Source organism: Liolophura sinensis, chromosome 1, assembly GCF_032854445.1.
Source record: "Liolophura sinensis isolate JHLJ2023 chromosome 1, CUHK_Ljap_v2, whole genome shotgun sequence".
NCBI lineage: Eukaryota > Metazoa > Mollusca > Polyplacophora > Chitonida > Chitonidae > Liolophura > Liolophura sinensis.
In genome coordinates, this window is record NC_088295.1 from 86120985 (window position 1) to 86139635 (window position 18651).

At 37.5% G+C, this 18651-nt stretch overlaps 1 protein-coding gene across 4 annotated transcripts in view; it reads left to right on the forward strand.

Annotated features, from left to right (window-relative positions):
* Nucleotides 1–18651, forward strand: part of LOC135461935 (TBC1 domain family member 5-like) — a 51900-nt gene that overhangs the window by 19301 nt on the left and 13948 nt on the right. The window contains exons 5-16 of one of the 4 annotated variants that reach the window (XM_064739220.1): nucleotides 250–358; nucleotides 4370–4459; nucleotides 5979–6053; nucleotides 6653–6720; nucleotides 7246–7348; nucleotides 10847–10935; nucleotides 11626–11646; nucleotides 15294–15344; nucleotides 15950–16019; nucleotides 16576–16748; nucleotides 17153–17295; nucleotides 17856–17962. In XM_064739220.1, the coding sequence (XP_064595290.1) occupies nucleotides 250–358; nucleotides 4370–4459; nucleotides 5979–6053; nucleotides 6653–6720; nucleotides 7246–7348; nucleotides 10847–10935; nucleotides 11626–11646; nucleotides 15294–15344; nucleotides 15950–16019; nucleotides 16576–16748; nucleotides 17153–17295; nucleotides 17856–17962 (1099 nt within the window). Of the gene's footprint in view, nucleotides 1–249; nucleotides 359–4369; nucleotides 4460–5978; nucleotides 6054–6652; nucleotides 6721–7245; nucleotides 7349–9163; nucleotides 9267–10846; nucleotides 10936–11625; nucleotides 11647–15293; nucleotides 15345–15949; nucleotides 16020–16575; nucleotides 16749–17152; nucleotides 17296–17855; nucleotides 17963–18651 lie in introns of all 4 variants that reach the window. The other 3 variants (XM_064739221.1, XM_064739222.1, XM_064739223.1) reach the window with 3 other exon arrangements.

Here is an 18651-nt window from a genome sequence, read left to right on the forward strand (position 1 = left end):
CCATACCTGGTATTTATCCTCAGTCAGACTTTCAGAAGCTGTAATAATGTTAAGTGGTAGTGGGATAAGCTACTTGTATATGTAAGCTATAAAGACTGCGGACATGTGTTTTGTCTGTGGTGTAACAGTACCTTTATACAGATGGACGAAGCTTTGTTGATAATGTGCTCACTGACATTAGTCAAATGCACAGCCTAGACCACAGATGAACTGCTTTATTCACACGTTTCCATGTTTGCTACATTTCAGCACAGAATGGCAGAAGCTGTTCACAAAGCCAAACTTCCTGAATATGCTGAAGGAGCATGGACAGAAGGGGAACCTGCGCAGCAGTCGCTTCAGAAGTGTTTGTTGGAAGGTGAGGTCTGGTATAAGTGATGACTACAGTAAAATGACCTCATGTTTCACCCCAAAAGTGCAAGTTTAGAGGCTTCTTCTAGAGGCTAATTTATTCTGCTGCGAAAACTGAATCATTGTGATCCAACATCCATTCTGTCATACTGTCTTTATTTTTTGATACCTAAATACAGAGAGATCGAAGCACAAGTACTGTTTCACCCCACATGCGTGAGGACCTAACATAAGTCAGAGAGCATTAACGCCTAGTTAAAACAGAGAGGAAAAAATATAACTTTTGGTGCAGAAACTTTCATTTTTCCAGTACACTGTAGGATCACTCTACAAGAATGCCTGTCCCCTGGGCTCTGCCTGGTTCCACCCACCATAATGCTGGCTGCTGTCGTATAAGTGAAATATTCTTGAGTACGGTGTAAAACACCAGTCAGATAAACAAGCAAACAAGAGCACCTGCCTAGCAATCCTCATGGCACCTTTCTAACTAACACACCAGTTTATATGAATGCTGTGAGGAGCACATGGTGTGTAGCAGATGTGCATAAGCAGCAACTGATGGAATCCTCTTTGATTTTATCTCAAACATAATTAAAGTGGTGCATTTTTTTCTGGATCTTTTGTAAGATTTTTTTTTTTCTGCTTTACTGCAATTTTCTATGTAGTGAAGATTCACTGCATTATCCCTGATTAGAGCTCTGTGCGGTATTACCATTATTAAACCAAACTCCCATTAAAACTTAGGTAGGCCACACTTCCCTGGTAACTAATTGATTTTGCCTCCAGTTGAGCAGTAATCCATTTCTTTAGGTAGCCTGCTCATGCATTTCCTGAAATATCTGCTCAACTGTTCAGAACAGAAAATTTTATACTCATAAAATCCTTTTTTTGCGACAAATTTTCTGTTCTGAACAGTGCACATTGTTCTGTTGTTTGCATACTATCTTGGGACATTGTCCAAAGCTATATGTTCGTTGAACTGAATTGAGTCCTTATTTAAAGATAACATTTCCATCAAACTGAACTACATGTGTTTTTCTCTCCCCATAGGCCTTGATAGAAGCAGTACATACAAATAGAGTTGTGAGATCTATGTAATCAGTGTAGATAAGCCAACATTTCCATCCTGTTATTAATCATGCAAAAACAAGGCAAAAGCCTGAATGGAAAAGAAATTATTTTTTTATCCAGCATGGGTGCTCATTTGAATGTTTTACACTTTTCTTCAGCTTTAATCACAAATTTATTTTTTTGTATGGAAAGTCACAAGAAAACAAATATTCAGATTATTAAATACCTTATTATTTACCTGAGTATATGGTTTAAATTATTCAGGTGATTTGTGTACTATTTTCTGTTTTATACATTAAATATACCAGTAGTCGTAGTGAGCAGTGTACCTAATTCCACGCCTCAGTCTCTAATGCATGCTGTGAGTTAAGGTCTATGTAGTCTCTCTTTAAATACCCTGTGAGATTAAATTTATTTCATGGGGTATTAAATTTTCATAATTTTAATCAAACATATTATGCATTTATTATTGTGAACTTGGCATAATGTTCAGGGATGGAATCTATATGATAAAACATGCTTGTTGATTTCCCTGAGGAAAACACTCAGAAAATGAATCCTATTTTTTGAAGGATGTCTCTTATATTTTTCTCCTCTGAACTTTTATTTTCACATTTATTTCTTTCTGCTCCATTCTAGAAAGCATTCTATATTTCTAGATGAACTATTTCTGTCAAACTTAAGGTTATTTTACCATTATAACATCTGCCAGTTTAATGTGTGAAGGATGGTATAAGCACAGTTTCTGCAGCCAGACAAGTTTTGGACTTTTTGAACTCGCCTATGTTTAGTATAAGCATCAAGAAAACTGGGATAAAACCTAATTATTGCCACCAGGTAACCACCTTGGCAACACATACATGTACAAGAACATGTGTTGTCATGGTAGTTGTCATGGTATTGTCCACTAAGCCTCCAGTTACCTTGTAGAACAGGGCCCAGAATCTTAGACAGTTGGTTTTATTCTGGTCTTACCTCCTCCAGTGTACGCTATGATGTGGTAAGGTGTTGAAGTAATTAACACCATGGAATACCAGTAGAATGGAAGAAGGCACAACTTGAGCTTTTCAGAGTGTTCAGTGAAGGTTATACTGACATAGCAGGACTCAAGCTTTGTTTTAACTAGGCGGTAATGCTCTCTGGCTTGTGTTAGGTCCGCACACATGTGGGGTGAAACAGGACTTAGCACACAGCCGTGCTTCGATCTCTCTGTATTTAGGCATCAAAAAATAAAGACAGTATGACAGAATGGATGTCAGATCACATTGATTCAGTTTTCCCAGCCGAATAAATTAGCCTCTAGAAGAAGAAATAGGCAGTTTTCTTGGGAATATCAGGTTTAAAGGCAGGCGTCTGTTAACTGACCCCCTGTCCTTAACTGTTAACTGTCCCTCAGCTATTAGCTTGCTCCTGCGCCTAGTCTTTTAGCTGGTCCTATTTGTTATCTATTAGATGGCCCTGTCTCTTATCTGTTAGCTAACCCCTATCCACCATCTGTAAGCTGGCCCCTGTCCCTCATCTGTGAGCTGGCCTGTCCCACATCTGTAAGTTGGCCCCTGTCCCTCATCTGTTAGCTGGCCTGTCCCTCATCTGCTGGCCTGTCCTTGATCTGTTAGCTGGCCTGTCCCTCGTCTGTTAGCAGACCCATGTCTCTCATCTGTTAGCTGCCCCTGCCACCCCATCTGTTAGCTGGTGCCTGTACCTCATCAGATAGCTATCCCTGTCCCTAATCTGTTAGCTTGCCCCTGTCCCTTGTCTGTTAACTGGCTCCCGTCCCCTATCTGTTGGCTGGCCCCTGTCCACTATCTGTTAGTTGGCCTCTGTCCACCATCTGTTAGTTGCACCCTCCTGTCTACAGTTAAGTGCCTGCCCTGAGTACAAGACTATTTCTGTAGAGGTCATTCCTGCCCAGACGTCTCATTACACCACTGTGTCATATTGATTTGAAGCCAGTTGAGCGCTTGTTATATGCCCAATAACACACAAATGTGTTTTCAGTTTCCCGGGCATTCAAGGGATGATGCCAGCATCAGCAGAATTGCATGAATAGCATTTAATACTAATCCAGCATCAGCCTTGCGCCAGGCTACATTAATTAATTAGATGTATGTGTGGAAATCTACTGATCCCGAAGTGTTTTAAACAGACTGCTGTTTGACCCTGTGATGATTGAATCATGAAGACTGGGTCTAATATTGATTCAGACTGTCTGGTTCTCGTTTGCCGCTTGTGCCAATTCTTGAAGACAATGCGTTGTCAGTATTAATCTCATCACACTGTGAACAGATTGCCAAAAGGGATATACCACTGACATACTCTGCATAACTAGTTGTATGTTTGTTCTTGTTGAGTGGGTGGTAAGTAAGTTGGTCTAGTCAGTTTCTTTCAAATGTACAAATTGCCCCACTACTGTCGAAGGGGCAAAACCATTTAATGTCCAGATCTCACAATGGTGACGAATCATTTGAACAAATTTTACCTCCACCAAAATCAAATGGATTGGTGCTTGGCCCAAGACCATGCTGTTTGCGAAATTCCCTCCACATCCATCCATACCTTTTCCATGAAGTTGCTCACAGACAAATAAACACTTGCAAAAACATAACCTCCATGGAAAGGTATTGGGGAGGTGGCTTATTTTTTAATCCCATTGGTAACGCTGGTGTGAAGGAGGACCTCAAGGCGTTGTTGCATAAAATTTGATTGTAATGCAATTGTTTATAGTGTGACAGTGTATTAGTTTTGGGGGTAATGTTGTTGTGCCTTTAACGTGACATCATCAGTATGGGCTGGAAAGGAACATTTGACATCAATAAATTACATCGAGGCCCTGCTGCCGGTACCTATTATATTCTTGTTATATGCTCATTGTGACAGCCAGACTTTTTTTTTGTCATTATGCATCTGTTTTTGTCTATTAATGGTACTCTTTATTATGTGTCCTCAGCTGTACCTGGAAGTGTTACCTGAGGATATAAACCAATGGGTGGAGAAGTCACAAGAGTGGCGAGAGAAGTATGATGATCTCAAAAACACAGTAAGTGCTTTGACTCGCATAACAGCCATAGTAAAGAACATATGGTTGTCAGTCCTTCAATATACAGCAAGAAAGTGGTTTGTTTTATGTCTGCTTGCTCAAATTAATGTTTGGCGTCAGCAACATCCACGATATAAGGGCAGCTCTGAAGTGACGTTTTATGTAAGTCCCATTGATTACCCTGAGACTGGGTTTTGTGCTCTTGCAAATATTGGCAGTTTGCTCTCTTTATCTGTTCTTACATCAAAGGGGTAACAGTGATGTTTAGCATGCCGAGCTCTTAATTCCTGCCTTTACCGTTGAGTTTTTTGACTTTTTTGTGAGGACTTCCCTTGGGTAAAAATCTCATCACACTCTGAATTGGTTTATTGATCTGTAGGATTTTTGCTTAAAGCTTGACATAAAGTAAATATGCTCAGCTTTTGACATGAAGTTTCCTGGTTAATTTTTGATTGTTAAAACTTTTCTGACTTGTTATGTTATGATAATAATAAATTATTTAAGGACACTGTTTGTTCAAAATGAAGAATTATTATTTATACTCATGTACCCACATACGTGCTCCAGGAAACATTTACATATTTAATGTGCTATGCAAAACAGAAGCATTATTATCACTGAACACGATTTTTTTATATATGTCATTTGACTTGTGACTATGCTGTGTGTTTTTTGTTTTATGTTCATTTGACTTGTCAGTGTGTGCTATGTGTTTTTTGTTTTATGTTCATTTGACTTGTCACTGTATGCTGTGTGTTTTATGTTCATTTGACTTGTGACTGTATGCTGTGTGTTTTTTGTTTTATGTTCATTTGACTTGTCAGTGTGTGCTATGTGTTTTTTGTTTTATGTTCATTTGACTTGTCACTGTATGCTGTGTGTTTTATGTTCATTTGACTTGTCACTGTAAGCTGTGTGTTTTATGTTCATTTGACTTGTCACTGTATGCTGTGTGTTTTTTGTTTTATGTTCATTTGACTTGTCACTGTATGCTATGTGTTTTTTGTTTTATGTTCATTTGACTTGTCAGTGTGTGCTATGTGTTTTTTGTTTTATGTTCATTTGACTTGTCACTGTATGCTGTGTGTTTTTTGTTTTATGTTCATTTGACTTGTCACTGTATGCTGTGTGTTTTATGTTCATTTGACTTGTCACTGTAAGCTGTGTGTTTTATGTTCATTTGACTTGTCACTGTATGCTGTGTGTTTTTTGTTTTATGTTCATTTGACTTGTCACTGTATGCTATGTGTTTTTTGTTTTATGTTCATTTGACTTGTCAGTGTGTGCGATGTGTTTTTTTATTTTATGTCATTTGACTTGTCACGGTATGCTATGTGTGTTTTATGTTCATTTGACTTTTCACTGTATGCTGTGTGTTTTGTGTTCATTTGACTTGTCACTGTATTCTATGTGTTTTTTGTTTTATGTTCATTTGACTTGTCACTGTACGCTATGTGTTTATTGTTTTATGTCATTTGACTTGTCACTGTATGCTATGTGTTTTTTGTTTTAACTTCAGTTGATAATTAACCCCAGAAAAGCCGTGGACAATGTTGACTTGTCGCTGAACAACCCCTTATCCCAGGCTGATGAGGTGAGTGACATGGAGATAATCACAGGGGCTACTGTGTCTATAATGAACTAATAAAATGGACCTACCCTAATTCCTCAACCTTTTCGCAAATGAAGATGCAACTTTCATTGCAATTTATGCACAGTTTTAATTTGATTTTGGAGACAAAACTACTTTGGTTGGATTGACCAATTTCAGGGCTTCATAAAAAGTATAATTTTGTCAGTGTACTGAAAATAATAGCTTCAGAATGCTCTTGAATAGACACCTAACAAAACGATTGAAGAATTACAGTAAGTTATTTCGCTCCTTTTGCAATGGTATTCCTACAGATGTTTGTGTCTGAACACAGATGTAACAATAATCTTGTTTCTACTTAAGATTACACGGCAATCAAATAAATCCACTGAAAATGCTATCACTACATTTATGATTGAAATACTCATTAAGTCTCATTAAGTCAACCATGCCAGATCTTGGACTAGTTATCTTGACATGTTCTGTTGTCTGCGTGTGTGTTTGTATCAGTAAACTGCATGCTGATCCCCCCTCAGGTCTTTCAGTTGTAGATGTCATAGGCATTCATCCTACTACTCCGTCTTCCCATCTTTGTTGTACAGAGTCCTTGGAACAGGTTCTTTCTGGACAATGAACTGAGGTTGACAATTAAACAAGATGTCATCAGAACGTAAGTATTTACCCAGCTGTGAGTTCAAGTCCAGCAACCTGCGGATGTTTGTGGGTTTCCCCCCAGAGCTCTTTCTGGTTTCTTCCCACCAAAAGTGTTGGCCCCCGTCGTATGAGTGAAATCTTTCACCGTGATCAATTGTGGTTTTATTATGGCAGGCGGTTGGTCATGTACCTGGTAATTTAAAAGCTTACCATCCACAAGTACTGTCTTCTGACTAAAATATCAAGGATATAGAAATATAAACTGAAGAGAATTTGGAGATAAACAGTATGAGAGTTAAATTTGCACCTGTGCTCTTTACTGTAATCCACGATTCAGTTTACTGTATTTCCTTCAAGGTCAGTAGAATGCCATGGGGATTCTTTGAGCTTTACCATTTTCTGCAAATACCAGTGGTGCAGTGTGCTCTGAAAACTGTATAGTGCATTCATCTCTTGGCATTGAGTTGATATTTGTCATTGTTATTTCCATATTCTTCAATTACCTGAATTCAGTACTAATAATCTTATTCTTGTTTTTCAGCTACCCTAAAATTGAGTTTTTTCAGTCCAACCAGGTTCGGAACATGATGGTGGACGTGTTGTTCATCTATGCTAAACTAAAACCAGATCTTCTTTACAGACAGGTCAGCTTAACTCTGTTGGGTAATGAAGCCCGTGTCGTGACAGTTCTTTGTGCTTTACAGTAGTGTTGGTAATAGTGTAACACATCAGCTCAGAGTTTTCTCTGCACCAAAACAGTTATCTTCCCTGCTTATGTAACACTTAATTTAAACTGGGAACTCACTTGAAGGATATGTTCGCTTGTAGGATGAACTTTTGTGCGGGTGAGATACACTGAAAACATTAGCTCCATAGTTGTAGACATACTAGGTAGATGTTTCCGTCCGTCGTGCTTTGTTTAGGCTTTCATGAGACCTATTAATTGATGGGTTTACACAAACAGTATGCCACTGGTCAGCAGAACTCATTGCTGTTGGAGTGGTCATGTTGGTCATCTCTTTTTCCCGAAATTCGCTAGAGTGGACACATTACACAGAGTAGATTTTCTGGCTGTTTTGTTTTTTGCTGGTATCCAAACATGTTTGATACAAGTGAATTTTGCAGTGGACAAGATTGCCTATGAAATATGCCGTCACTGGTACTGACACACTAGGTGTATTTTTAGAAATTAACAAATAAACGTGTACAAGCAAACAAATCCAGGCAACGTGTCCCCGGCTGTACTGAGAAATTTTTTTTTTTCAAGTGGAATTATATTAAGACTTAACCTGTGCCGATGTGTTACACCTCTGCTGAACATTAGGCCTGTATGTGCTTGACCTGGATCACCCCTGTTATCATATTTTGTTCCAGCTTTAGGTTATTAGCATGCCTTATTTTTTTGTTTAATGTTTGTGGTTTTCACCTTTGTCCTGAGATTAACTGGTATTATCATGCGTCGGACTGTTTGACCAGTAATAAGGCACTGCAATATCTTAATAATTAATTGTCACAAGTCCACTATTTTGGAAATGTAGTGTAACTATGGAATTGTGGGAAAGTTAGTGAAATACGACATGTCACAGTATTTTGCAGAGTAATGCAATTGTTAATTTTTCTCTTTTGCATACTCTTCATTTGCCTTGAAGTAAAAAAATTCAGATTGAAGATGAACCTCTACCTGTTTGTTTTCCCAAGAGAATTTTGTAAGCTTGGAAAATATTAATTTTCTCACACTAATTTGGAAGCTATTTCTCATTCTGACATTAATGGGGACCAAGAGGTGTTTCGGCTGGTCATATAGTATTTTGTAGTTTTCCTTCAGAATGGTATATATCCCCTTGGTGTTGAGTAAAATGTGTTAGCGAGCTTTTGGGTTTTGTGTTAATGCCAGTTATTCAGATTTCCCCTCTACATGCTTCCTTTTCCAGCCTTTGTTTCTTTATCCTACCATTATAACATGTACATTATATAGCATCTGCCTGGAGACTGTTTATCTGGTAGAGGACACAGATAGCTTGTGAGGGATGGTTTGTCAATTACTGATCTCATTATATCGTTTAATATTGTATATGGTGAGATATACTTGGCCGAATGACTTGGGCTGTATTTGAAATATTAACACACGGAAAATAATTCTTGATCATGGAAAGAATCAGTTCAGACAGCCTTATTTATAATTCTCTGTCTGACAGAAAAATGCCCAGTGACTTTTCATCCTACCAGACACAAGCTTCTTGTTTCGCTTCCATGTATCGTGGCTGACAGTCTGTGTTTTTCAGCAGGTACTTGTGGGGTATGTTGTGGTGTCCCAGCACTCATGTTTCTCCCTTCATGTACAGTAGATTACCTGATTTTCTTTGGTATATTTCAGCTTGTTTTTGTTGCAGCCTGTGTTGCATTTGGCATGCACTTGCGGCTAAATTTTGATTTCCGTTTTTCTCTTTTGTTCTTTATAGTTTTCCAGAACTAGAATTCTTTCATACAAAGAAAGTACGAGACATTATGGTGAACATCTTGTTTTGTGTCAGTCGAATATATGACTCAATTTCGTACAAACAGGTCAGTGGAAAACGCATCAATATGTTGATACACATTTATACATATGTGACTTGTATACACTCGAAACATTATTTAGACAATGATTTTTCCATTTCTAATGTCTGTTAATTTTTTGTTGCAAAGTAATATAAACATTTCAGTTTCCCATTGTTGGCACAGATCTTTTTTTATTTGATCCTTTGATATTTAGTGTCGAGTTTATAATAGCAGTGATGGTGCATGATGTACTCTACAGCTTTGGATGAAAGAGCATGGGCTTATTTATTGCCATGCATGTAGATGATGTTACATTGTGCTGCTGAAAGAAATGCTTCGATCTGTTTGTGGATGTGAAATGATTGACTAGGTACATTTATATTACCTGGTTAATTAATGACAACAGGTGTGACTTTGGTATGTTTATATTGTGGCCAGCATAATTTATTACACATTAAGATTGTGTTGAGATATGTTAGAGAATGAAAGAACCTGTAGACTAAAAGTAATTGCTCTCCTTTTTCAAACTTCATCTTCATTTTTATTCCAAGAAGGTGTAACGTATGTCTCTCTGGTAAAAATTACCTTGACTTTTTATGCTGAGATAAATCACAGTGGGATTATTTACTCAAATACTTGCATGGTACTTATCAGTACATGTTATTATACAGAGCTCAGATATTTTTGCACTGAAGTCGTTTGTATATACGACTGTAAAATACAGGGTTTACCATAATTGCACTGAGATTAGAAGGATTAAACTGGGAGGAGATTGTTTAACAAAATCACTTATCATTCATTGGTCAGTCCCACTGAGATTAATTACAGCTGAGTGACGTTACATTTACTTGCAAAGAGATCACATACTGTGAAATGACTTTCACAGAGATCATTTACATGTACATTTATACACCAATTACACTGACATCATGTGCACCAAGATCCCTTGCTCTGAGATCACTTACACAGAGATCCCTTGCTCTGAGATCACTTACACAGAGATCACTTGCACCAAGATCCCTTGCTCTGAGATCACTTTCACTGAGATCACTTCAATACAACAAGATTAAGTACAGCTGAGCATGTACTTACTCTGAAATGACTTTTACTCAGATTATCTATACAGTGATACTAGTATTATACTGAATTCACATTAATTCACAGACAGTTTGTACCTTGGGATTCTCCCTGGTTAGTCTACATCTGTATATTAAGAGATTGTCAGGACATTGGTTTCCATCATAATAACCAACTTTAATTTCTTTCACCTGTAAACTGGACACTTACATACATATCAAGTGTAATGTTGTGGACAATGTCATAAAATCCACCCTATCAAAGAAACAAGTAACTTATACACGATATCTCTTTAGATGCACAAAAATCACTACAACTGCTTGCAATGACTGGAGATGACTTGCATGTGTAGCCTGAGATCATTTACACATAGATTAAACTGTTCTGAAATACATATACTGTAACTCTCACAGAGACCTACAGCGGCATTGCACAAATACCATGAATATAGCTTTCTAATTGTTGTACAAGTTTTTGTGTGATGAAGTGGACCAGCATGATCGATTTCTTTTCTGTTTTTTCTATAGGGAATGCATGAACTGCTGGCACCATTGATATTTGTTCTTCACTGTGATCATCAAGCCTTCCTCCATGCCTGTGAAATAGAGTCTGTCGAGTAAGTACTCATCCAAATTTTCACAAATTGGTCTTACTTTTATTGGTGAGATCAAAGTGTATGAATACAGAATAGATGCTGATTGGCTGAGAGGGAAGAGTTCCTTGATCATGCTTAGTATATGAATACAGAGTAGATGCTGATTGGCTGAGAGCGACAAGTTCCTTGATCATGGTGGAATAAATGTAAAATAAATTTAAGATTAAGTTTAATCGTAGCTTAATTTTAACCTGATTTTAATCAACTTAAACTTAATTTTAACCTGAACTGGCATACATGTACATGTCTTACCAGCCAAACAGTGATGATTCTGTACTCCTTTAAAATCAAGGTAAATGCATTGTGACATTGTGTGTAGATGGTTTATCAAAATATCCCAGAAGATGTGTTTTGACAACTGTTGTTCATTCCTGACGTGTCTGTATATGCATGTTGTCTGGATTATGACAACATGTTTTACCTTCTTATGCCTCATACACAGTTCATTTTTAATGTACATGTATTATTGTGCTTTGTTTTTTTTTTGTTTTTTTTTTCACTTTTATTTACAATTCATTGAGTTTTACTGTTGTATTCAGATTACATTGAATACATTTTGTTACTTTTGTGAAATGCTTTTCAAAATTTTTGCCCTGCAGTATTGTCTCTATAGCAACTGAGTGTGCTTTTTTGTTGTTTTGTTCTTTACAGCATGATAAACAAAGAAGAAAGGTTAGATTATCCAAGCTCTTTTTTTTTTTCTTTTTTTTGACATGGTTCCATTAAAGCTACTTCTGAGGCCTGCCAGGGAAATGGTCTCAAGACTTGTACTTCCTCCTTGCCTCTTCTTTCCTTATTTAACTGCTATTAACAGCAGGCTTGGTTGGTAGGCATTACACACTCTGCATGTTACAAGGTTTTGCAATTTTCTGTGGGATGAGGTATTTTATTTTATCATTTTAACCACTGCCCATGCTTTCCTACATGCCTTCAGGCTGTTACCCGATGTGTCAAGTATGTCAATAAACGTACATAACAAGAAAAGCAGTTTGTCTTTCTAATCCTGGAACATATATTATTGCATTTTAGCGGCAGGCTAGAAAGAGCGTACATGTATTATAACCCCCCATGACGTAATTGTTGGAGTGTGTCAGCATGCACAGCATGTGGAGGTGACAAGGGAAACTGCATGCACTTTAGTTTTTCTTAAATTATTTCTCGTTATGTATCTTTGAAAAATTTGCCACTGGTTTCTTTCTTTGGTTGGGTTTTTTAAAAAATGTTCTATATATATAATCTTTTTTTTTAAATATCTGTATGTATGAAATAGAGTGTGATAGAAAAACGACATAGGTGTACACGTGAAACTGCCAGTATAATGGTTGTGTGTACTTACACTCCATGTTTTTGCCGGCATTGGTTTCTGAATTTCAGATAGTGCCCGAAGTTTATTTTTTCTTAAATTATTTCTCGTTATGTATCTTTGAAAAATTTGCCACTGGTTTCTTTCTTTGGTTGGGTTTTTTAAAAAATGTTCTATATATATAATCTTTTTTTTTAAATATCTGTATATATGAAATAGAATGTGATAGAAAAACGACATAGGTGTACACGTGAAGCTGCCAGTATAATGGTTGTGTGTACTTACACTCCATGTTTTTGCCGGCATTGGTTTCTGAATTTCAGATAGTGCCCGAAGTTTATTTGCTGTTGTAAAGAAGGTTGATGTGTTTAGCCACAGGGGCCAGTGTCACCTCCATCGTAGATTTTGTCCAAATTTGAACAAATTGTAATGTACTGTAATGGCGTAGTTTCTCGTCCATTGACATGATGCCTTTCAAATACCTGTTATTCCTTCAGTGTTGGAGCCATCTGAATTTTACTACATTCTGAACAAAATAAGTGACAAATCCAGTTATAGAGTATTGTCTTTAAGACGTACTTTGATGGTGGTGTTTAGCGTCACATTGTGTATGGAAATCGTGTTTAGTGATACACTGCATTTTGTAATCATTGTGTACATTTTAACTTGACAATGCTGAAAAGTTTTTACATGTAGCTGTGACAAGTAACTCTGTAAGTCATATTCACAATTGCAAATTTGCACTTATTCTAAATACTGATTTGGTTATTATGTTCTTTCAATAATTCTTAAAAATGTGGAATTATCATATAGGGCATTTGACTTCATAGGAAGGAACATGCAGTACCAGTTTTACTATGGTCATTAGTAAAATGTTGGAGAACTCTGCATGTCTGGTGTTTATACACATTGAAATACATGTACAGATACAGAGAGATGTGAATATATATATATTCTTCATTTTAATAATGACATAACACAAGCAATTGGCTATATACATGTACCTGTTTTTCAAGATTTGGCATGCTGAGAGTAGACTGAAGATATCGGGATATGTTCTTTGATTGTGATTGTCCATGGTAGGAAGTGACAAGGGACACCAAACTTATATGCCTGCTATATCTCATGTTGTAATTGTTCTGGCCACATTGGAAAATAGGAAATGACTAAGCGTTAGTATAGTTCAACCGGACTAGGGACGTTGGAAATTGTGGAATGACTAAGGCTTGGTGTGGTGAGAGTGGACTGTCAACATTGGAACATGAGGAATGACTAAGGCTTAGTGTAGTGAGAGTGGACAGGCAACATTGGAACATGAGGAATGACTAAGGCTTGGTGTGGTGAGAGTGGACAGGCAACATTGAAACATGAGGAATTACTAAGGTTTGGTGTGGTGAGAGTGGACTGGCAACATTGGAACTGAGGAATGACCAAGGTCTGGTGTGGTGAGAGTGGACTGGCAACATTGGAACATGAGGAATGACTAAGGCTTGGTGTGATGAGAGTGGACTGGCAACATTGGAACATGAGGAATGACTTAGGCTTGGTGTGATGAGAGTGGACTGGCAACATTGGAACATGAGGAATGACTAAGGCTTGGTGTGGTGAGAGTGGACTGGCAACATTGGAACTGAGGAATGACTAAGGCTTGGTGTGATGAGAGTGGACTGGCAACATTGGAACATGAGGAATGACTTAGGCTTGGTGTGATGAGAGTGGACTGGCAACATTGGAACATGAGGAATGACTAAGGCTTGGTGTGGTGAGAGTGGACTGGCAACATTGGAAAAAGTAAAATGACTATAAGGGCTTGGTATAGTGTAAGTGGGACTGAGTACGTTGGAATTGTGGAATGACTAGGGCTTTGTGTGGTGCGAGTGGACTGGTTACATTGGAACATGTGAAATGAGTGAGGTTCGGTGTGGTGCGAGTTGTCTGGTGACATTGGAACACGTGGAATGGCTAAGGCTTAGTGTGGTGCGAGTGAATTGGTGACATTGGAACATGTGAAATGAGTGAGGTTCGGTGTGGTGTGAGTTATCTGGTGACTTTGGAACATGTGGAATGGCTAAGGCTTAGTGTGGTGCGAGTGAATTGGTGACATTGGAACATGAGGAAGGACTAAGGCTTGGTGTGGTGAGAGTTCACTGGGGACATTGGAACATGAGGAAGGACTAAGGCTTGGTGCGGTGCGAGTTCACTGGGGACATATGGAATGATAATAGTGGCATGGTGTGAGTAGACTGAGAACATTAGAAATTGTGGAATGGCTATGTTGGAATGGACTTGGAAAACAAGATATTGTGGAATAGCTGATGGCAATATGTGTTTTTAACCTTTGGGTGTAATTGATGAAAATATTATTTCTTTTGGATTGCACTGATTCTTGCAAGGCTTTTCTCTGAGTTGAGTTCATGATAGTTTTTTGTGTCGTTTCAGAAAATACAGGTTTGTTCATATTGTAGATAAATGATGGGCTTATCTGGGTGCTAGGATCCATTGATTTATAACATCAAGGAAACTCAAAACAAAAATGGAAACAAACATTTGTGGAACAAAGCTATAAAAGATTTGCCAACATTAAAACTCACTTTGTCTCCCCAGTCAAATGGGAAAACCAGTATTGTTTTAAAGTATCAAAGTTGTGAAATAGCAATTGCAATTCTCATTGGGATTCTTTAGCAATAAATTTCCATTTATGAAGTTCTAAAACTGTTGTGTTCAAAGTGAAGGCAGAACAATACTGAAGTTCACAGATTTAATTATTCTAAATGTCTTTGTATTTGTATGTGTAACTCAAATTTAATATTATATTGTGGGAGGAGAAGGCAGTTGAGCTATGTGGAAGCCATATCTTTTAGAATTCTTACAGACATGAATGACAAACATGCCACACCTAGTCGAGCCTGCTTGGTTATCACAGGACTGTTGGTGGGTAAGCTGTCTGTAAGCACAGGTATAGTTTGTGTGATACTGAAGTGGAAGGGTTCTGATTAATCTCTCTCTACTTACTCAGGGATATTGTGAAGGAAGTTATGGACCCAGCATATCTGGAACATGATGCCTAGTGAGTATTTCTACCTGGGATTGCTTATTTATTTATTTATTTGTTTGATTGGTGTTTTACGCCATACTCATGACTATTTCACTTATACGATGGTGGCCAGCATTATGGTAGGCTAGCACGCTAACCAACTGAACCACAGAGGCCCAATCCAATGGGATTTGTTATTATTAACTTATATCCTCAGTTTACATTCACATTCTGCATTATACATGTGTTATTTTGTCATGTTTATGGAGATGAAAATATATTTTTTTACCTAATCACCTGATGTCTCCTGTGTGACATGCATCCACTTTTTGCATTTAAATTCGCTAAGTTGTTGCAACATACACTAATTCTTCTAATTTGTGGGACAGATATTAGTATTGTTGAAAGTAGAATATTAAATTTCTTTACCAGCCTTTTGGAAAAGTAAAGATATGAGTATGCTGTTTATTAGATTGTCTATCCATTGGAGAAAAAAGAAACTGAATATTCCCGCTAAAATTACATATATATTGGCTAAAATGAGGTGACCATGTGACCCAAAAATTAGAAGAAGTAGGGCACAAGTATTTCTATATGTGTTATAATATATTTTTACCTTATTTTTTCTGCCTATTCAGCGCAATGTTCTGTCAAGTGATGGATACTGTGGAGCCATGGTATATGTCCAAAGAGGTTACACCAAATAGGGTATGTCACCAGTCCTGATCACTGGCCAACGTCGCTGGCTGTGCCAGATAGGCAGTCTCACACTCAGGCATGCGGAAGAACCCTATTCATTTTCGGTCAGCTGGCCAATTCTTTTGAGGTCATTTGGGTCATTTGAGTTACATTTGGTCACAGGCTTTTAACAGTTATGTCTCTATTCTACATGCATATGAGAGAACTTTCTTGCTTTTCTTGTTTCCCTGGACACTTTTCGAAGTGCCTCCATAACATTGTGAACACATTGTCTCTTGAAACTGTACTTCTGGCCTAGAGGTGTTTTGAGCATTTTATTTCAGTTCCTTTTCTCGTGTGTGTAAAATTCTAAACATGAATATGATTGGCCTGTATGGAACATGTGGACAGTGTACTTTCTGGCGGTTGACGCAGAATTTTAACATTTTTAGAACAATAACATATAAAACTTAAAGGTCAGCTTAGTGTTGGGACTGGCCTAAAACAAGACATATGCCAGATCAGACTAGCCATCATGTGACATTACAATATTCTGTAACCAGTATACCCTCTTTTTTTGTGCCAGCAGGGTAAGGAGTTTGTGGTGACCCAGCCATTTGCCCGCCCTCAGGACCTGAACCCATCTAACGCTGTCGTCACCAAGCTGACTAGAATTCAGGACTACCTGCTGAGGAAGAACGACGTGGAGCTCCACATGCACTTGGAAAGGCTGGAGATAGCGCCACAGATATATGGCATGTAAGGCATAATATTTGTTATTTTCGTGGCTCATCTCACCCATAATAATTATCTGTCCGATATTCAAATCCTATCAGCCGTAACACCATGCATCAGTTCATTCTTACTGCTGATGTACATAGGCTCAGTCTCCATTAAAACAGTTTGATAACTGCAACAGAGGCTGACTTCATTTTATCCAATAAAATGTTTATATGCCTAGGGAATGAAAAAAATTGTTTAGCGAGAACAGATATGTAAAACAGACTAGCTAAAAATTATATCTGTAGTTGATATTCGTTAGCACAAATAACCATGACTAAATAATTATGCAAACTGTGTTGTTTATATGTTTAAGATCTCTGTATTTTAGAGATTAATTAAGTCATGATCATTCTTGGGTATTTTGTTCTTGTGTTTGCCAGTCGTTGGGTGAGACTACTGTTTGGACGGGAATTCCCCATGCAGGACTTGCTGGTTATCTGGGACGCTGTCTTTGCTGATGGTATTGGATTTGACCTGGTTGACTACATCTTTGTAGCCATGCTTCTCTACATTAGAGACCTCTGTAAGTTGGTTATAGTTGTAAATAAATATGGATTGCCTAAAATAGAAACAATAGAAATGTTGTAAAAGATTCCTATTGGGTCTGTTGGTAGGGTGCCAGCAGCCTGCCAGGGACTTGCTTGTGGAATGGTAGTAGAGTAGTTGTAGGAAATTGTGGTTGGTAGATCATTGTATCCACTGTTCAGAGCATTAACTTTATATAATCTATGGAGTTTGTTATGGAACAGTTTGAAGCCTGATGAAAGTATGCTGTTTATAGCCTAGTTTATTCACTAGTTATGATTTCTCATTGATGGGGTATTAACAGGTGCATATTTTTTTCATTGAAACAGATGTACATGTAGACTGCTCTCATAATTTTCCATTAGATTCTTGCATTAACATTAAAGTGTTACTTTTTATATTATTGTATTTGTATGAACTGTTTGTGATGTATATTTTGCTGCTGTTTCGTCCTGGTTTACCAAACAGGAATTATTCTTTTTTTTTTCTTTGTTGTCACCTGTATAATATTAATAATCGTTTGACACTGTCAACAGATAACATCATCTATATTTTCAGTGTTGAGCAGTGATTACCCCACCTGTCTAAGCACCTTGATGAGATACCCACCAGTAGGGGATGTCCATTACTTTGTGGACAAGGCCCTCTGGCTAAGAGAACCTAGTGTGAGTGTGAACAACAAAATACTGTAAATCTTAAACCTTTTCAACCACTAAAGCACTTTTTCCAGTGGAATTTGTGCCTACAGTTATTTCAAAAATTTCCCAATAATGATATGTTTGTGTCATTGAATGAATGAAACTTTTATTTAAAGAGGATAGCTCTGTCAGATTTAACGGTTTGCTCTTCCCAGAGGCCGTCTATAACAATACATGAAAATTAAGTACTAACAGTTTATACAATCCCATTTTTTAAAAACATGGAAACAGCTAATAATACATCACTACATGCAAGCTTCACTGAACTGTGCAAGTTATTTCTCTTCACCCCATAACTCTCTCAGAGTGTTTCAGAACAATGGTTGCAGATGTGGTTGAAAAGGTTGCAGAATTAGGGTTGTCTTACACATTATACAAATTAGTCTGCGTAATATAACTTCATATTTATTTTTCGTTCATTGTTCAGAGTTTGGGGAGATAAGTGGGACAATATTTTACATGTATATGTGTATCATGGAAATCCCTTCAGTACTAGAACCTGGTTATTGAATTGCTTGTCCTGTGCCCTAATTCAAGTGGTGCAAGTGTATGTGTGTATCATCAAAGCATGTTATTTAGGTATTTACCTGTACAGCTGTCATTTATGGGAAATAGATGTACATGTGGATCTATATCATGTAGAGTATTACATAAAC